Here is a 16,158-nt window from a genome sequence, read left to right as displayed (position 1 = left end):
AGTCCTTTAGAACTAGTCCTTGCATATATGCTGTTGCTGCATATTGAGACTAAGGTTTGGTGCTGTTTAATGCATTTTCTGACCTTGCTGTACATCCAGAAGTCGGGCAGTACTTTATCATCTGACCTGTGTCATTTTTACATTCTGTATCAACAGTTCCTTGAATCACTGTTTCAGGAGTGAAAGAGTCAAGATGGCATTAGGCCCATCAAGTCCATGCTAAGTCTCTGTAGAACAATCCAATCAGTCTTATTTCCCAGTCTATCCCATGAACGCTGCAAGGTTATCTCTCTCAAGTGCCCATCAAATTTCTTTTTGAAATCATTGTCTCCGCTTCCAGTGACTTCAACGTGAGTGAGTTCCCAGTCTTTGCTGTGTACCACATAAAAAGCTTTCCCTCCCATCCTCCATATTTCTTGCCCAAAACTGTAAATCTGTCCATTCAATTCTTTGTAACATCATTTGATGGGTACAACTTCTGCCTACCTTATCTAAACCTGACCATAAAATTGAACACTTCTATCAAATCACCTATCAATCTCCTTAGCTCCAGGAAAATAACCCAATCTTCTCTAACCTAACCTTGTAAACAAAATACTGCATCACTGGAGCTGGTTGGAAAATTTGCACTCTGTCACCCTTCCAATGTGTAGTGATAAGAGCTGGGACACTACTGTACTATTGTTGGTTTTATCTATACCAGTTACTTTTATTACACCTCGCCCAAGCAGCCATTATTACTTATTCAACTTGGTGCGTGTCAGCAGACCATTTCATAGTATGGGAAAAGACTGATCCTCTCCCTCTCTGAACTTATCCTGCAATCAAAAGTAGTGACCAAGGTTTCTTTAACCTGTTCAAGGGATGTTCGAGTGAATTTTAATAGCAAAATATTCCTGAGTATATCTCCAATTAGCTGCCCCCTAAGGAAGTCACTTTCTTCTCTGGATACAAAATTCATGTGAGAAATGAGATTCTATGCAAAGGGTGATGATCTCCAAAAATGTATTACTACAGGCAAGTCCTTTTAAAATGGCAAATTTCAAAATCAGGCATTTGAACAGCCATCAAGTCATACAGCACAGAAACAGACCCTTAGGTCCAACTCCTCCACTGATCAAGTTTTCCAAACTAAACTAGTCCCACTTGTCTGCATCCCTCTAAACTTTCCTATTCCTACATCTGTCCAAATATCTTTTAAATGTTGTAACTGTATCTGCATCTACCACTTCCTCTAGCAGTTCATTCCACATATGAACCATCTTTGTGAGAAGATTGTCCCTCAGGCCCCTTTCAAATCTCTCTTCTCTTTCCCCTTAAAAATATGCCCCTAACTTTGTACTCCCCTACCCTAGGGACAGATGTTTGTTATTCACCTTATCTGTGCTCCTCATAGAATCATAGACATGTACAGCACAGAAACAGACACTTCGGTATAAACCTCTAGAATCACCTCTCCCATGCTCCAGTGCAGAAATGTCCCATTCTATCCAGCCTCTCCTTTTAATTCAAGCCAGTCTCCTCAACCTTAAATCTTTTCTGAACCATTTTTGTGTTGCTCTAAAGTGTTCTTTTTGTAAGCTTCAGAATTATTGTCAAATCTTTCAGTACATTTCCCGAGTCCCAGAATTGTTGTGGTGTCGTTTGGCGCATCATGTCTGTATCATTTATATTCTTGTAAACCTCCTCTCCAATGTATTCCCATCCTTTCTGTAGTGTAACATCCAGAGCTATACATAATACTCGACAGAAACTGAAAATGGGCACAGGAGTAGGCCATTTGGGATTTTTGAGTCTGCCCCACCATTTTGATATGACCATGGTTGATCGACTTAATCGGTACCCTATTTGGCTTTTGCTTCAAACCCTTTGATCCTTTTAGCTCTAAGTAGTACATCTATCTCCTTCTTGAAAACATTCAACATTGATCTCAATTGTGGCAGACAGTTACCTAGGCTCACCACACTTTTGGTGAAGATGTCTTTCCTTATCTCTGTCCTCAATTTCCAACCCGTATCTTTAAGCTGTGATTCCTGGTTTGGATTCCTCCGTCATTAAGAACTTTTGTTTATCCAGTCTAACCATGTTAGAATTTTATAGTTTGTATGAGAACCTCCCCAACATTCCTTTAAATGCCTGTGAATATAGAATCATAGAAGAATTATAGAACCTAATGATTCTAATCCCATTAAAAACTCTGGTGCGGTCACATTTGGAACAGTAGTAGACTCGCCAACTTTAAGGGCATTTAAATGGTCATTGGATAAACATATGGATGAAAATGGAATAGTGTAGGTTAGATGGGCTTCAGATTAGTTCCACAGGTTGGTGCAACATCAAAGGCCAAGGGACCTATACTGCACTGTAATGTTTTACGTTCTGTGTTCGAGGGAAGGAGGAAGCTTGCGTAAGTTTGAGGAAGCAAGGATCAGACAGGTCTCCAGAGAGTTACAAGGTAGCCAAGAAGGAACTAATAAATGGACTTGGGAGAGCTAGAAGTGGGCATGAAGAAACCTTGGAGGGTAGGATTAAGGAAAACCCCAAGGCATTCTACACTTATGTGAGGAACAAGAAGTTGGCCACAGTGAAGGTAGGGCTGATCAAAGATAGTGGAGGGAACTTGCGCCTGTAGTCAGAAGAGGTTGGGGAGGTCCTTAATGAATACTTTGCTTCAGTATTCACTCGTGCGAGAGACCTTGTCATTTGTGAGAACAGTATGAAACAGGCTGATGTTAAGAAGGAGCATGTGCTGAACATTTTGAAGAACATGAGAATAGAGAAGTCACCTGGGCCAGACCGGGTATACCCAAGGTCACTACAGGAAGCGAGGGAAGGGATTGCTGCACCTTTGGCAATGATCTTTAGTGTTCTCATTGTACACTGGAGTAGTACCAGATGATTGGAGAGTGGCAAATATTATTCCCTTGTTCAATCCTCAGAATTACAGACCAGTCTTGTGTTGATGTTGGTGTTGGTGTTGGGCAAATTATTAGAGAGGATTCTGAGAGACAGGATTTATGAATATTTGGAAAAGCATGGTTTGATTAGAGATAGTCAGCATGGCCTTGTGAGGGGGGGGTCATGCCTCACAAGTTTTACAGAATTCTTTGAGGATGTGACAAAACACAGTGGATGTGGTGTACGTGGATTTCAGCAAGGCATTTGATAGGCTTATTCAGAAAGTGAGGAGGCATGGGGTATAGAGAAATATGGCTGTGTGTTTACAGAATTGGCTGGTCCATAGAAGACAGACGGTGGTATTTGATGGAAAGTATTCAGCTTGGAGCTTGGTGATCAATGGTGTTCTGCAGAGATCTGTTCTGGAAGGTCTGCTCTTTGTGATTTTTATAAATTACTTGGATGAGGAAGTGGAAGGTTGGGTTAGTAAGTTTGCCAATGACACAAAGGTTATTGGAATGGTGGATATGCAACAGGACATTGACAGGATGCAGAGCTGGCCTGAGAAATGGAAGATGGAGTTCAACCTGGAAAAATGTGAAGTGATTCACTTTGGAAGGTCGAATTTGAATGCATATTACAAGGTTAAACGTAGCATTCTTGGCAGTATGGAGGAACAGAGGGCATCTTTGGGTGCAGGTCCATAGATCCCTCAAAGTTGCCACCCAAGCTGACAGGGTTATTCAGAAGGCATATGGTGTGTTGGCTTTCATTAGCTGGGGGGTTGAGTTTAAGAGCCGCGAGGTTCTGCTGCAGCTCTGTAAAGCCCTGGTTAGACCACACTTTGAATATTGTGTTCAGTTCTAGTCACCTGATTATAGAAAGGATATGGAAACTTTGGAAAGGGTGCAGAGGAAATTTACTGGAATGCTGCCTGGACTGGAGGAAATGTCTTTTGAAGAAAGGTTGAGGGAGGTAAGGCTCTTCTCAGCATGAACCGAGCAGAAGACCAGGAAAGTTTCACGTTTGCTTCCCAGGTTAAATTTGTCATTGGTGACATTATGGTGGAGGTTGTCATGTGGTCAGCTAAATTCATAAAATATCCAGGATTCCTGCTTCTAACTCACTGTGCAATGCAAGAGGAGCAATTAGTTGACTTCACTGTGATGCAGTTGACCATAGAATAGCTTGTTGGCACTGACTTTTCTTTGATTAGTGAATTGTTATTATTTGGGTATAGTGCCAGTGACATTTTAATCCAATAAGATTTTCTGCTACCAGGAGAAATGGGAGTCAGGGAGCAAATGCAAACATTGTGCTGCACAAGTTTAGGAAACAAAATACATTGCTTTTTAACTTGGTGACCTGGTAGTGTACATGGGACTGCACAACAATAGTCCTAGAATTGAGTCGCAGAATTTATGCTGAGAAATATTTAACACGTGAGTATTTAGACAAGATTTCAGTAAGGTAAAATTACTTATGTAGCTTGTGGTGGCTTAACATGGGGAAGGTCAGGTAAAGTCTGCATTGGTAATTATAAAGGAAAGTAACGCAAAAATGAAAAGCACTGGAGGTGAGATTTGGTATTTATTACAATTAAAATGTCTTTTGGGTGGTTGATGTAATGATTTCCCCAGTATCTTACTAATGTTGCAGTTTTCCTCGTATCCTAGATTTCCAATCTGGGAAAAGTGCTCACCCTGCAGGCTAAACCAGGGCAACAGGCCACCATCTCAAACCCAGGCTCCACTGGGCCACTTACACAGATCTTCCAGGTTAGCATTTCGTGACGTTGCTAATGTGTTCTATAGGTTAACATTATGCTTTTTAAAATCACCTTTACTGGAAAACATTATTTATAATAGAGGAAGAAGCTGTGGCAACTTGAGTGAAACAAGCAACAGGTTTGATAGATCATCTGGTCTTTTCCTTGTCATCAATTTTGTGTGGTTGCGTATTGTGAAAGTGCACTAAAATAAGTGGATTTGCATGTCCCTTGAATGGTATTGAGTAATTACAACTCACAACTCTTAAGGTATCAAACGTCTTTCATTTGTGGGCCTTTTCCATGAGATGGGTGCCACAGAATCCATGCGTTCCCTTGGCCTCCCAGACATCCCCATTTCTCTTCACTGAGATTTATAGACCAATTGGATGTGATATTGGCAAGCAGCTGTTATGCCAGCCATCTCCACCCACCCTTCGAGATCTGATCCATTTCTGTTTGTTTCAGAAGGAAACTTGCCTTGCTTCCAAGAAAATCCATTTGTTTCAAAACAACAGTTCAATTAATACGAACCCTGAGCCAATTCAGTGATGAGGAATTGAATTGTCTTATGACTTGCATGAGATTCCTAAAAGGACTGTGTAAACCCTACTTTCAAATACGCTGCTATAGACCTATCCAGATTATTCTCCAGTTACGCATCAAGTGTAAAGCTTGTATACACAAAGAACAAAGAAAATTTACAACCAAGGAACAGGCCCTTCAAGCCTGAGCCGATCCAAATCACTGTCTAAACCTACTGCCCAATTCATAAACACCTGTATCTCTCTGCTCCCCACCTCGTCCTGCATCTCTTCAGACGCTCCTTGAATGAATCTACCATGCCTGCCTCTACGACCTCTGCTGGCAACATGTTCCAGCACCTACCACCCTCTTTGTAAAATAATAGAACCTAAATAATGCCCTGAAATGCATGTGTTACAAACAAATAAATTTTATGGTATTTTGGCTGACTGCAAATAAAAGTTTTGTCAGAAGTTGACTATTACAGCTGTTCTCTCAATCCTGTTTCATGTATTAGTGGAGATTTTATTTTAAAGCTTAAATAAGATTCCTTTTCACACATTGTCAGGCTTCTGAGAGAGGAGTGTTTGTCCAGATTGCAAATGATGTTGAGGAATTGGATTTGTTCTGAAATATAGCTAATAGATTTATTTTTTTAATTCATCAGACCAAAGGTCAACTGCCTCCAGGAGCTACCATTTTGAAACTTGTTACTTCAGCAGATGGGAAGCCTGCCACCATCATCACCACCTCACAGGCTGGGAATGTGGGCCTTAAGCAGACATTCGTCAGCCTCAGCAATGTGTCACCTGCTTCTTCGAAACCAGCGACCACCATTCTCAAAACCATCCCTATGTCTGCACTTATTTCACAGCCCGGAACTACGGGTATAGACCAGAGAAAAGCATTGATCTGTCTAATATAGCTAAGTATGGGGTGGTGCATTTGAACGGAGGAATGAGGAGGCAACTTGCTGCTTGGAAAGCAGGTGTCCAAATGAGCAACAGAAGAAAAGCGATTCAGGGAAACTGATGCACAAATCATTGAAATAGCAACACAGTTTAATGAGGCCATACAAATGCACCAAAGCACGGGTATTAATTTCTGTGGGACTATAATTGAGAAGCTTTGAATTGTTATTGGGATTGTATAGAGTTTTGGTTAGACTACACTTAAAATACTTCATGGTTTTGGTCTATATAATTACAAAAATGATGATTGCATTGGAGTAGGTGCCAGTTCTGAGGGTTTAACTTTTGGAACAGATTCAACCGTTCAGATTTCTTATTTTCCGCTCTAGAAAATTGAAGATTGATGGGTGACCTGTTGGTGGCTTTTAAAATGCTTAAAGTGTTAAATAGGCTAGACGTAAAAATGCAGAGCTGATGAGCACAGTTTGTAATATGAAAATATAAATGTTTGCCCCTCTAAATATTGGAAATGGCACTCATAAGCATGTATGTGTGCAAACCAGGTGAAAGGACAAAAATTATTCCTTTCTGCAAAGATTGACTAAAAAGCACTTTGGCCAGTAATCTTTGATTCTTGAGGACAAAATGCATAAGGTTTTAAATGCTCAGATGGCTGTCATTATGTTGCACAAAGACAAATGTTGACATCATAAAAGATGTAACTACTAGGAAATGCCTGGCTTAAAAAGGTGTTCCAATGCCTGTCGTTCACCTTCTCTAAAAGAAAACTGTATATCCTTGGTCCTTAAACGCATGTTCACAAAAGTGATTAAATATGAAGTTTCATAGCACCAAGACCTTTTCTTTGGGGTGTGAATATGTAGGCATTATAGGAAATGAAATGTCATTGGTAGCAATAGAAACCAACCATTTCCAAAATCATCAATTTCGAATTCAGCTTTAGGCCTGGGAACTCTATCGAAGCTTACTTTCTCTGTTCTTGACAGCACTTGCTTTGCTCCAAGTCAGTTAGCTGTGCTTTTGCAAACTTGATTTTTGCAAGATTTATCACCAAATTGGCTGGTTGTAACTTTCTAAATAGAGTTTCTAATTGATTCAAGTGGCTATTGTAACAGTCAGAGCATCAGTATATCATGAAGGTAAACAATGCAGTTAGGAACACAGACTACTATTTGAATCATTAACCTCTAGAAAGTGACTTTTTTTTAAGCCTGAATGGCATCATTCAACATTGGAAAAGACTATTTGGTGTGACACGGGTTAATATCTCCTTAGCTTGTGTTAAAGTCATACATTGGTAAGAAATATGGCATACCAGCTTTATTAATACAGTCTTTCAAGCATAGAATTGGATTGCAAATTGTCTTTGTCACTATGTTGACCTTTTTGTAGTTAGTGCAACTAGATTCTGCATATCTGGTATTAGGTGCACACTCAACTGGGGAACTCCAGCTTCTTTGACTGGGTTGAGTTAGGTGATTTTCTAACATGTATTGGATTTCTACTATGTTTCTGTAGACCCAAACAGTAAGGATACTATTTTATAAGAGACAGTTCTTCTATATCCATTTAATGTATGGCTAAAGCTGTAGGAATCCTGGCAGACTTCTTTTTAAATTTGACTTATTACCAGCTAGTTCACTGAGCTCCAATAAAAAGTGTTATCTTGCTTTAATTTACATAAAATGCAAGTACCCTTGTTAGGTGTATTTGTTCTGTTCAGCTAAGTATGAGAGTATGCTATCTAATGTTCTGGTTAGTCCAATGTTAGCTTACTGGACAGTAATGTTCAGTTTAGAAATTATTCCAATTTCTTCCTCTCTCATTTTTGCTCTGCCTTTCACCCACAATTGTCCTAATTACCTGACACGTGTGTGTATCCTCCTCCCTGGTAATGTACTATTTCAACATATTCAACAGACTGCTCTTTCTGGCGATCTGAAGTACAAGTTGAACAATTTGCTTAACTAATGATCTTGACTGCCTTATGTGAACCATTAAATTGTGCTTTCAATGGTTTACCTTGTATCCCCTGGTTCATGATTGTGAAGCTTTAAAGGTTTCCTGAGCCACTTTATAGGCTTTCACAAGCTGTTCTCCGAATGGAAGATTTGTTCTTCTGTACGAAGACCTTTGTTTGATTAGTTTGAGGATCATCTTGTCTCTTATCCATGAATTAATTCAAAAGGCCACTGGTAGATTGATAGGTGACTTTCAAGTAGGAAACAAAGAAATTTCCCGTCCTTTATCCCAATCACAGCGCTATTCATAACAGTATACTCTGATCATTGCTTTTAGGATTTGATGGTACCATTCTAAGGCTGTTTGTATCTGTGAATGGTGTGTAGAAAACTTTTAACTGTCTTGTGCCTAGATTAGGCTCATCAACTTTTGAAAAGCTTTAAACATAAAATTGGAACCTTGATCCGACTGGATCTCTGTCGATAATCAATACTGCACAAAGAACTGGGTAGCTTTGTTACCATTCCCTTAACGATAATTGTTGTCAAGGGAATGGTCTCTTGGAACTGACTAGCCGTATCCATAATAGCAAAGAATACAGGTGGTGCGTGTTTTTGGCAAAGGTCCTGCACTTGAATGGTCATATCAAACTTGAAAATTTAATTCTCTTTGTCTCTCCACAGATGCTGCCACACTTGCTGAGATTGTCCAGTATTATCTGTCTTTGTTTGATAATTAGAGATGCCTGTTTGATTGTAGGTTGTGGTTTTTCCACCATCTGTCACATATGGCACATTTAACAAAACTGCACCATCTTCCAGTGAAGACCTGAATAATTAAAATTTTGATTTGTACTTACTTGGGTCTTCTGAAAAAGTCTTTTGACATGCTTTGCCATAGAAATTTCATGGGCTATCCTTAACATTTCTTGACTCTTTGGCCAGAACTATTTTCTGATGAATGACCACCCACTATGCGTCCTCAAGGCGCAAGTGTAGGATAGCACTGGGGCATGTGAATTCTGCCCCTACTTCTGCCTTGCACCACACTGGACCCATAATAAGGTTAATTCTCAAGAAGCAGGTAAACAGCCGAGAAGGTTTTTGTTCTTTGAGCTGGCTTCTCCCCAACTAGTTTGACCAATATCCAAGCACAAGTTGGAAACTGATAATTGTGGATATTTTCTAATCCACCTGCTCAGAACTATTGTTCTACAGTGAGAGTGTCAGTTGTTTGGTGAAAGGTGAGCAAGTGAGCTCTGAGTTTCTTTCTTCTTTTGAGTATGATCCCATGTTGGTGCTGCATTCAGTCCAGATAGACTGTTATGTTTCAACTGTATCCAATAAGCGCTTTCACCTCATGATTTTTAACTTGAGAGGCATATGCTACTGATTTGTACCATCTTGGTGTTTTAATCAAAAATATGTTTACCCCCTCCTAGGTGGGACAGCCCTCGAAAGTATCTGAGGCAGTACTTGGTTACAGGTACTTAGGTTGCCAAATAATGTTGCCTGCCAAAGCTGTGAGCTGAATGATGGCAGGTTTGATGGAGTATAAGGATATATGCCTAACCCCCATTTTAGCACCTTCAGAAAAAGGAAGTCAATTCTGTCCAGGAAATAGTGTCACAACTAGGAAGGTGACATCATTCGGCCACATTGGGAAGAGGAAAATTTTAAAAAGATAACTATGCCAGCCTTGTTTTGTTTATTGCTTTCAAGGACTGGAGGACAAGAATTTGGGACAGTTCTGCTATGAAGTTATTGTATGGGTTAAAATAACTAAATATTTTTCCCTCAATTCGATAGATGAATGTTCAAATAGTTATTCCTCAAGCAATGTCACTAAATCAGATTATCTGGTAACTAGTTTTGGTTTTTGTAGGTTCTTGCTAAATATAAAATAGCTACTACCTTCCCTAGACAGCAACAAGTGACTACACTTTAAAGCAAAAACAGAAATTACTGGAGAAACTCAGCAGGTCTGACAGCATCTACGGACAGAAAGCAGAGTTAGTATTTCTAGTCCAGTGTCCCTTCTTTATTTCACCCTTTGTTCTGAAGAAGGGTCACTGGGCTGTAAACATTAACTCTGCTTTTACGTAGATGCTGCCAGACTTGCTGAATTTCTTCAGCAATTTCTGTCGTCTTCATCTATAGGTTCACCTAGACAAATAGAATTGCCATGTAATGTATTAAGCATCATGCCTGAGTGTGGTGAGTGATTTTAATTTCACTATATTTTCTGCGCCTTCTATTTCAGGTGTCACAGGAAGTCCTGGTATGAAATCCCCAATTACCATCATCACTACAAAAGTAATGACCTCCGGAACTGGAACACCAACAAAATTCATCACTGCTGTACCCAAACTGCAGACAGGGCAACAGGGACTTACCCAGGTTGGTACAGGATATGGACTGCTGTGAATCTTTTTCTGATTTAAAATTCTTTCCTTGCCCATTTTCTCAAAAGGAAAAGTAATATGGATAACAATCTCAAACACCATGGAGTAGGTAGTTTTAAATGTGCAGTGCACAAGACTTGCTTTTTTTCCTTTGCAAAGAAACCCAACTGCACAGGAAGGCTGTAGTATAGAACTTGGCCTAGATTGTGGAATATTCTAATTACTGGAGAGAGCTTGGATAAATTCTTCGTAAGAAATTGCGAGTGTGGAGGCAACATGGCAAGGTGTGAGAAGCAAAGTCTTGAACATTGTAGTATATGCAGTGTTGGGAAATGGAGATGTTGATGAGAAATGAATGGGTAGGAAAGTTTTCTGAGTCATCCATCAATTCAAAGATTGGAAGTTATTTCTGATGTTTGCCTTGATGATCAACTTTGATGTGTTTTCTTCTTTATAAGTCCAACAGAAACCATGCATTTAACACATTTGCCAAGAAAATATCTCGCTTTCTTTTCTGCATGTAGATATTAGTACTAAATTACTCCTTCAGAGAAGGTATCTTGATGCCAAAACTGCTAACATTCCTGAAAAATACGATTGAGTCAAAAAAGGCTTCTTCTTATTGTTTTGATGATTTTGAGCATTGATTAGTATATGCTTTTGTCTGCTTGTGTAATTTAAATGCCTTTCCCTTCTCCTGACTCCCCCATAGGTGTTGCTGAAAGGTGCTGCAGGACAGCCTGGCACTATCCTGCGAACATTATCTGGGACACCAGTTACTGGAGTCAGACTGATCACTCCAGTAACTGTATCTGCCGCCAAACCAGCACTTACAACTTTGGTAGTGAAGGGGACCACAGGTACGACCAACACCATGTATTGATAGCTTTTGTTAAGCAGTCTGCTAACACCATATAACGTATTTATGCCTTCTTTCTTAAATGTTTTGCAACATTCGTTACGTTTGGAGTAAAAGGCACCAAGCAGTGTTGGTTGTGGGTTGGGCAAATTGACCAAAGATGTGGTCAAAAAGATCTATTTTAATCCACTTCCAAGGAAGTGAATAACAGAACAAAGGCTTTTAAGGAGACCATTGTGAAGTGGGCCCAGCTGGCTATGGATTGAACAGAAGGAAGAACTGAGTGGATGCTACAGTTGGAGAATAAGATGGTGCATTCATATTTTAACACTGACAGAAATTACAAAGAAAGGGAGGAATGACGTTTTGTAAGGAATTGTGGAAGAATGTAAGGATTGTAAACATTGTACAATGGCAAAATTTGGGACAATAACAAATGAGATAATCATTCAGTTTATGCATGGTGTAATTAGAAGATTAGCAAAGTATTGAATAGATTAGGGCCTAGCTGAGGGCATCATTAGAAGTGAATGTATCCTTTCTTGACGTCTTGACTGAGAGGGCAGTGGTACAGCTATGCTCCCTACACTGACATGGAAGCATGTGGAATCAAGGGATCAATACCACAGATAAATGATAGTGGAGCATGCAAAATGATTAAATCCCACAATGGCTATGGGGAACAAGGATGAATGAGGTACCACAGTGATACTAAAAGAAGGCATGTATGACCTTGAGAAGAGCAGTCCTACAACAGAACTGAAAAGAACAGGAAGAATTTTTAAAAAGTTATGGTATTAGGTATGGATGACACAGTTTGGTGGCAAATTGTTCAGCATCTGAAAGGGGCAGAAAGTTGACCATTGGTTGATTTATAGAAAAGAACAAAGTGGTCAAAAAAACCTTTTTTAATAGGGTGGATGGATTCTGAGCAAAGGAAATCATTACCTGCCCCCAGGTGTTGAACTGAAAATTATATAATGAAGTGTTGGGATATGAGAGAATTGATGAGTGCACCTTGTTGAAAATTTGAATTAAAATTATTTTGGGGAACTGACATTGGGAGAGAAGCACAATAAGTAGAGTGTGATTTGTTTTTCCAAAGCTGAAGAAAATCTATTAGTTCTGTTGACTTAAATTTGCAGGTGTGGAAGGCTTCGTACATTTCATTCGATCAAAAGAGATGGTTTATAATGGAGAGAATATGTGTGGGTTGTCCTTTTCTGAACACTTTATCCCAGAGTAGTAGGGAAGATTTGACCACGTTTATGTAGAATCATAGTGGTACAGCATGGAAGCAGACCCTTCGGTCTAACGTGTCTATGGTGACCAAGTTTCCCAAACTAAATTAGTCCCATTTGCCTGTGTTTAGCCCATATCCCTCAAGCCTTTCCTATTCATGTACCAGGTACAATCCAGCCACCCTCCCTTTTAAGTTGTTTTTTCTTATTCAAGAAAAGTGGCCGTCACTAGCTGAGCCAACATTTCTTGCCCATTTCTAGTTCCCCTTGGGAAGGTGATAATAAGCTGTCGTCTTGAACCACTGCAGTCTTTTTGGTGTAAATACACACAATGCTATTAGGGAAGGGGTTCCAGGATTTTGAAACTGTGATACTGAAGGAATGGCATTCTAGATCTAAGTCAAGATGGTGAGTGCCTTGGAGAGGAATTTGCAGATGATGATATTCCCATTTATCTGCTGCACTTTTCACCTTCTAAAGGTTGATGGTCATGGCTTGGAAGGTGCTATCAATGGAGACTTGCTGAATTTCTGCAATGTATCTCATTGATGGTGCACACCTGACCCTATTGTATCTGTTGAGAAGGGAGTTAATGTGGTATTAGTCAATTAGTCTGCTTTGTCCCAGATTATATAAATTGCTTTGAGTGCAACTTGCCAGTTGTCAGCCCAAGCCTGGATATTGTCCAGATCTTGTTCCATTTGAAATGGACTGCATCAGTATCTGATGAGTTGCAAATGGTTGCACATGAGTAATATCCCAACAATTAAAGGGAGTCAAGGGGCTGAGTTGAGTATGGTTGCCATTACAAAAGAGAGCGTGCTAGAAAAGCTAAAAAGTCTTAAAATTGATAAATCTCCTGACCCCATGGGATACATCCTAGAGTTCTGAGAGAGGTGGCTGAGGAAATAGCGGAGGCATTGGTTGAGATCTTTCAAGAGTCACTGGAGTCAGGGAAAGTCCCGTATGATTGGAAGATCACTGTTGTAATCCCCTTGTTCAAGAAAGGATCAAGACAAAAGATGGAAAATTATAGGCCAATTAGCCTAACCTCAATTGTTGGAAAAATTCTAGAATCCATCATTAAGGATGAGGTTTCTAAATTCTTAGAAGAGCAGAGTCTGATTAGAACAAGTCAACATGGATTTAGTAAGGGGAGGTCATGCCTGACAAACCCGTTGGAATTCTTTGAAGAGGTGACAAGTAGGTTAGACCAGGGAAACCCAGTGGATGTGGTCTATCTAGACTTCCAAAAGGCCTTTGATAAGGTGCCACACGGGAGGCTGCTGAGCAAGGTGAGGCCCCATGGTGTTCGAGGTGAGCTACTGGGATGGATTGAGGATTGGCTGTCTGATAGAAGGCAGAGAGTTGGGATAAAAGGTTCTTTTTCGGAATGGCAGCCGGTGACGAGCGGTGTCCCGCAGGGTTCAGTGTTGGGGCCACAGCTGTTTGCATTAAATATTAATGATCTGGATGAAGAGACTGGGGGCATTCTAGCGAAGTTTGCAGATGATACGAAGTTAGGTGGACAGGCAGGTAGTACTGAGGAAGTGGGGAGGCTACAGAAGGATCTAGACAGTTTGGGAGAGTGGCCCAGGAAATGGTTGATGGAATTCAACGTGAACAAATGCGAGGTCTTGCACTTTGGCAAAAAGAATAGAAGCACAGGCTACTTTCTAAACGGTAAGAAAATTCGTAAAGCCAAAATACAAAGGGATCTGGGAGTGCTAGTCGAGGATTCTCTAAAGGTCAACATGCAGGTTGAGTCCGTGATTAAGAAAGCAAATGCAATGTTGTGATTTATCCCAAGAGGGTTGGAATATAAAACCACCGTTGTGCTACTGAGACTTTATAAAGCTCTGGTTAGGCCCCATTTGGAGTACTGTGTCCAGTTTTGGTCCCCACACCTCAGGAAGGACATACTGGCACTGGAACATGTCCAGCGGAGATTCACACTGATGATCCCTGGAATGGTTGGTCTAACATATGAGGAATGGCTGAGGATCCTGGGATTGTATTCATTGGAGTTTAGAAGATTAAGGGAGACTTAATAGAGACGTACAAGATAATACATGGCTTGGAAAGGGTGGATGCCAGGAAATTGTTTCCGTTAGGTGAGGAGACTAGGATCCGTGGACACAGCCTTAGAATTAGAGGGGGTCAATTCAGAACAGAAATAGGGAGAAATTTCTTCAGCCAGAGAGTGGTGGGCCTGTGGAATTCATTGCCGCAGAGTGCAGTGGAGGCCGGGACGCTAAATGTCTTCAAGGCAGAAATTGATAGATTCTTGTTGTCTCGAGGAATTAAGGGCTACGGGGAGAATGCGGGTAAGTGGAGTTGAAAAGCCCATCAGCCATGATTAAATGGCGGAGTGGACTCGATGGGCCGAATGTCTTATGGTCTTATCATTAAGCAATCATTGGTGAATATCCCCACTTATGACCTTTACAATGGAGGGAAGGTCATTGATGAAGCAACGAAAGATGGTTAGGCGGAGAACACTACCCTGAAGAACTCCTGCAGAGATGTCCTGGAGCTGACCTCCAACTACCACAGCCGTCTTCCTGTGTGTCAGGTATGACTCCACCAACCAGTGAGTTTTCCCCTGATACCCATTGATTCCAGTTTTTCTAGGTCTCCTTGATGCCACACTCTGTCAAATGCAGCCTTGATGTCAAGGGTTGTCATCCTCCCCTCTCCTCAGGAATCCAGCTCTTTTATTCATGTTTGAACCAAGGCTGTAATGAGGTCAGGAGCTGATTGTCCCTGGTGGAACTCAAACTGGTCGTCACTGAGCAGGTTATTGCTGAGCAAGTGCTGCTTGCTAGCACTGTTGATGTCACCTTGTATTATTTTACTGATGATCGAGAGTAGACTAAGGCAGTAATGGGCCAATTTGGATTTATCCTGCTTTTTATGGACAGGGCATACCTGGGCAATTTTCCACATTGTCGGGTAGATGCCAGTGTTGTATCTTCGTGGAACAGCTTGGCGAGGGGAGCGGCATTTTCTGGAGCACAAGTCTTCAGTACTATTGCCGGAATGTTGTCAGGGCCCATTGCCTTTGCAGTATCAGTGTCTCTAACCACTTCTTTAATTCACATGGAGTGAATCGAATTGGCTAAAAACTGATATCATTATACTGGGCACTACTGGAGGAGGCCAAGATGGATAATCCATTCAGCACATCTGGCTGAAGATTGCTGCGAATGTTTCAGCCGCCTTGTTTGCATTAATTTTCCATCATTCAGGATATTTATGGATACTGCTCCTCTAGTGAGTTTAACTGTCGACCATTCACAACTGGATGTGGTAGGACTGCACAGCTTAGATCTGATCTGTTGCTTATGGGATCACTTAGCTCTGTCTATCACTTGCTGTTAATGATGTGTACCAAGGAGCATGGCTAGGAAGGGATGGAAGACGTGGATTTTGAAGCTGGAAATGAGAGAACAGTTGAGTATGTGAAAAGCAGGTGGAGGGTCATGGCAAGCTGCAATACTGCTTTCCTAAGATGGAGAGGCCCAACAAGATTCCACTTGCAATTTTAGTAAATTGCATCTAATTAG

At 40.7% G+C, this 16,158-nt stretch overlaps 1 protein-coding gene across 1 annotated transcript in view; it reads left to right on the top strand.

Moving 5' to 3' along the window:
- LOC140483570 (host cell factor 1-like) overlaps positions 1-16,158 on the top strand; it is a 116,026-nt gene that overhangs the window by 58,097 nt on the left and 41,771 nt on the right. Inside the window, exons 12-15 of the mRNA XM_072581786.1 lie at positions 4,575-4,676; positions 5,859-6,078; positions 10,348-10,484; positions 11,202-11,349. Of these exons, the coding sequence (XP_072437887.1) occupies positions 4,575-4,676; positions 5,859-6,078; positions 10,348-10,484; positions 11,202-11,349 (607 nt within the window). The remainder of the gene's footprint in view (positions 1-4,574; positions 4,677-5,858; positions 6,079-10,347; positions 10,485-11,201; positions 11,350-16,158) is intronic.

The sequence above is a fragment of the Chiloscyllium punctatum genome, chromosome 12 (assembly GCF_047496795.1).
Source record: "Chiloscyllium punctatum isolate Juve2018m chromosome 12, sChiPun1.3, whole genome shotgun sequence".
NCBI classification, from domain to species: Eukaryota; Metazoa; Chordata; class Chondrichthyes; order Orectolobiformes; family Hemiscylliidae; genus Chiloscyllium; species Chiloscyllium punctatum.
The sequence above is the reverse complement of the archived record's forward strand: the minus strand, read 5'-3'. Positions and strand labels throughout refer to the sequence as shown.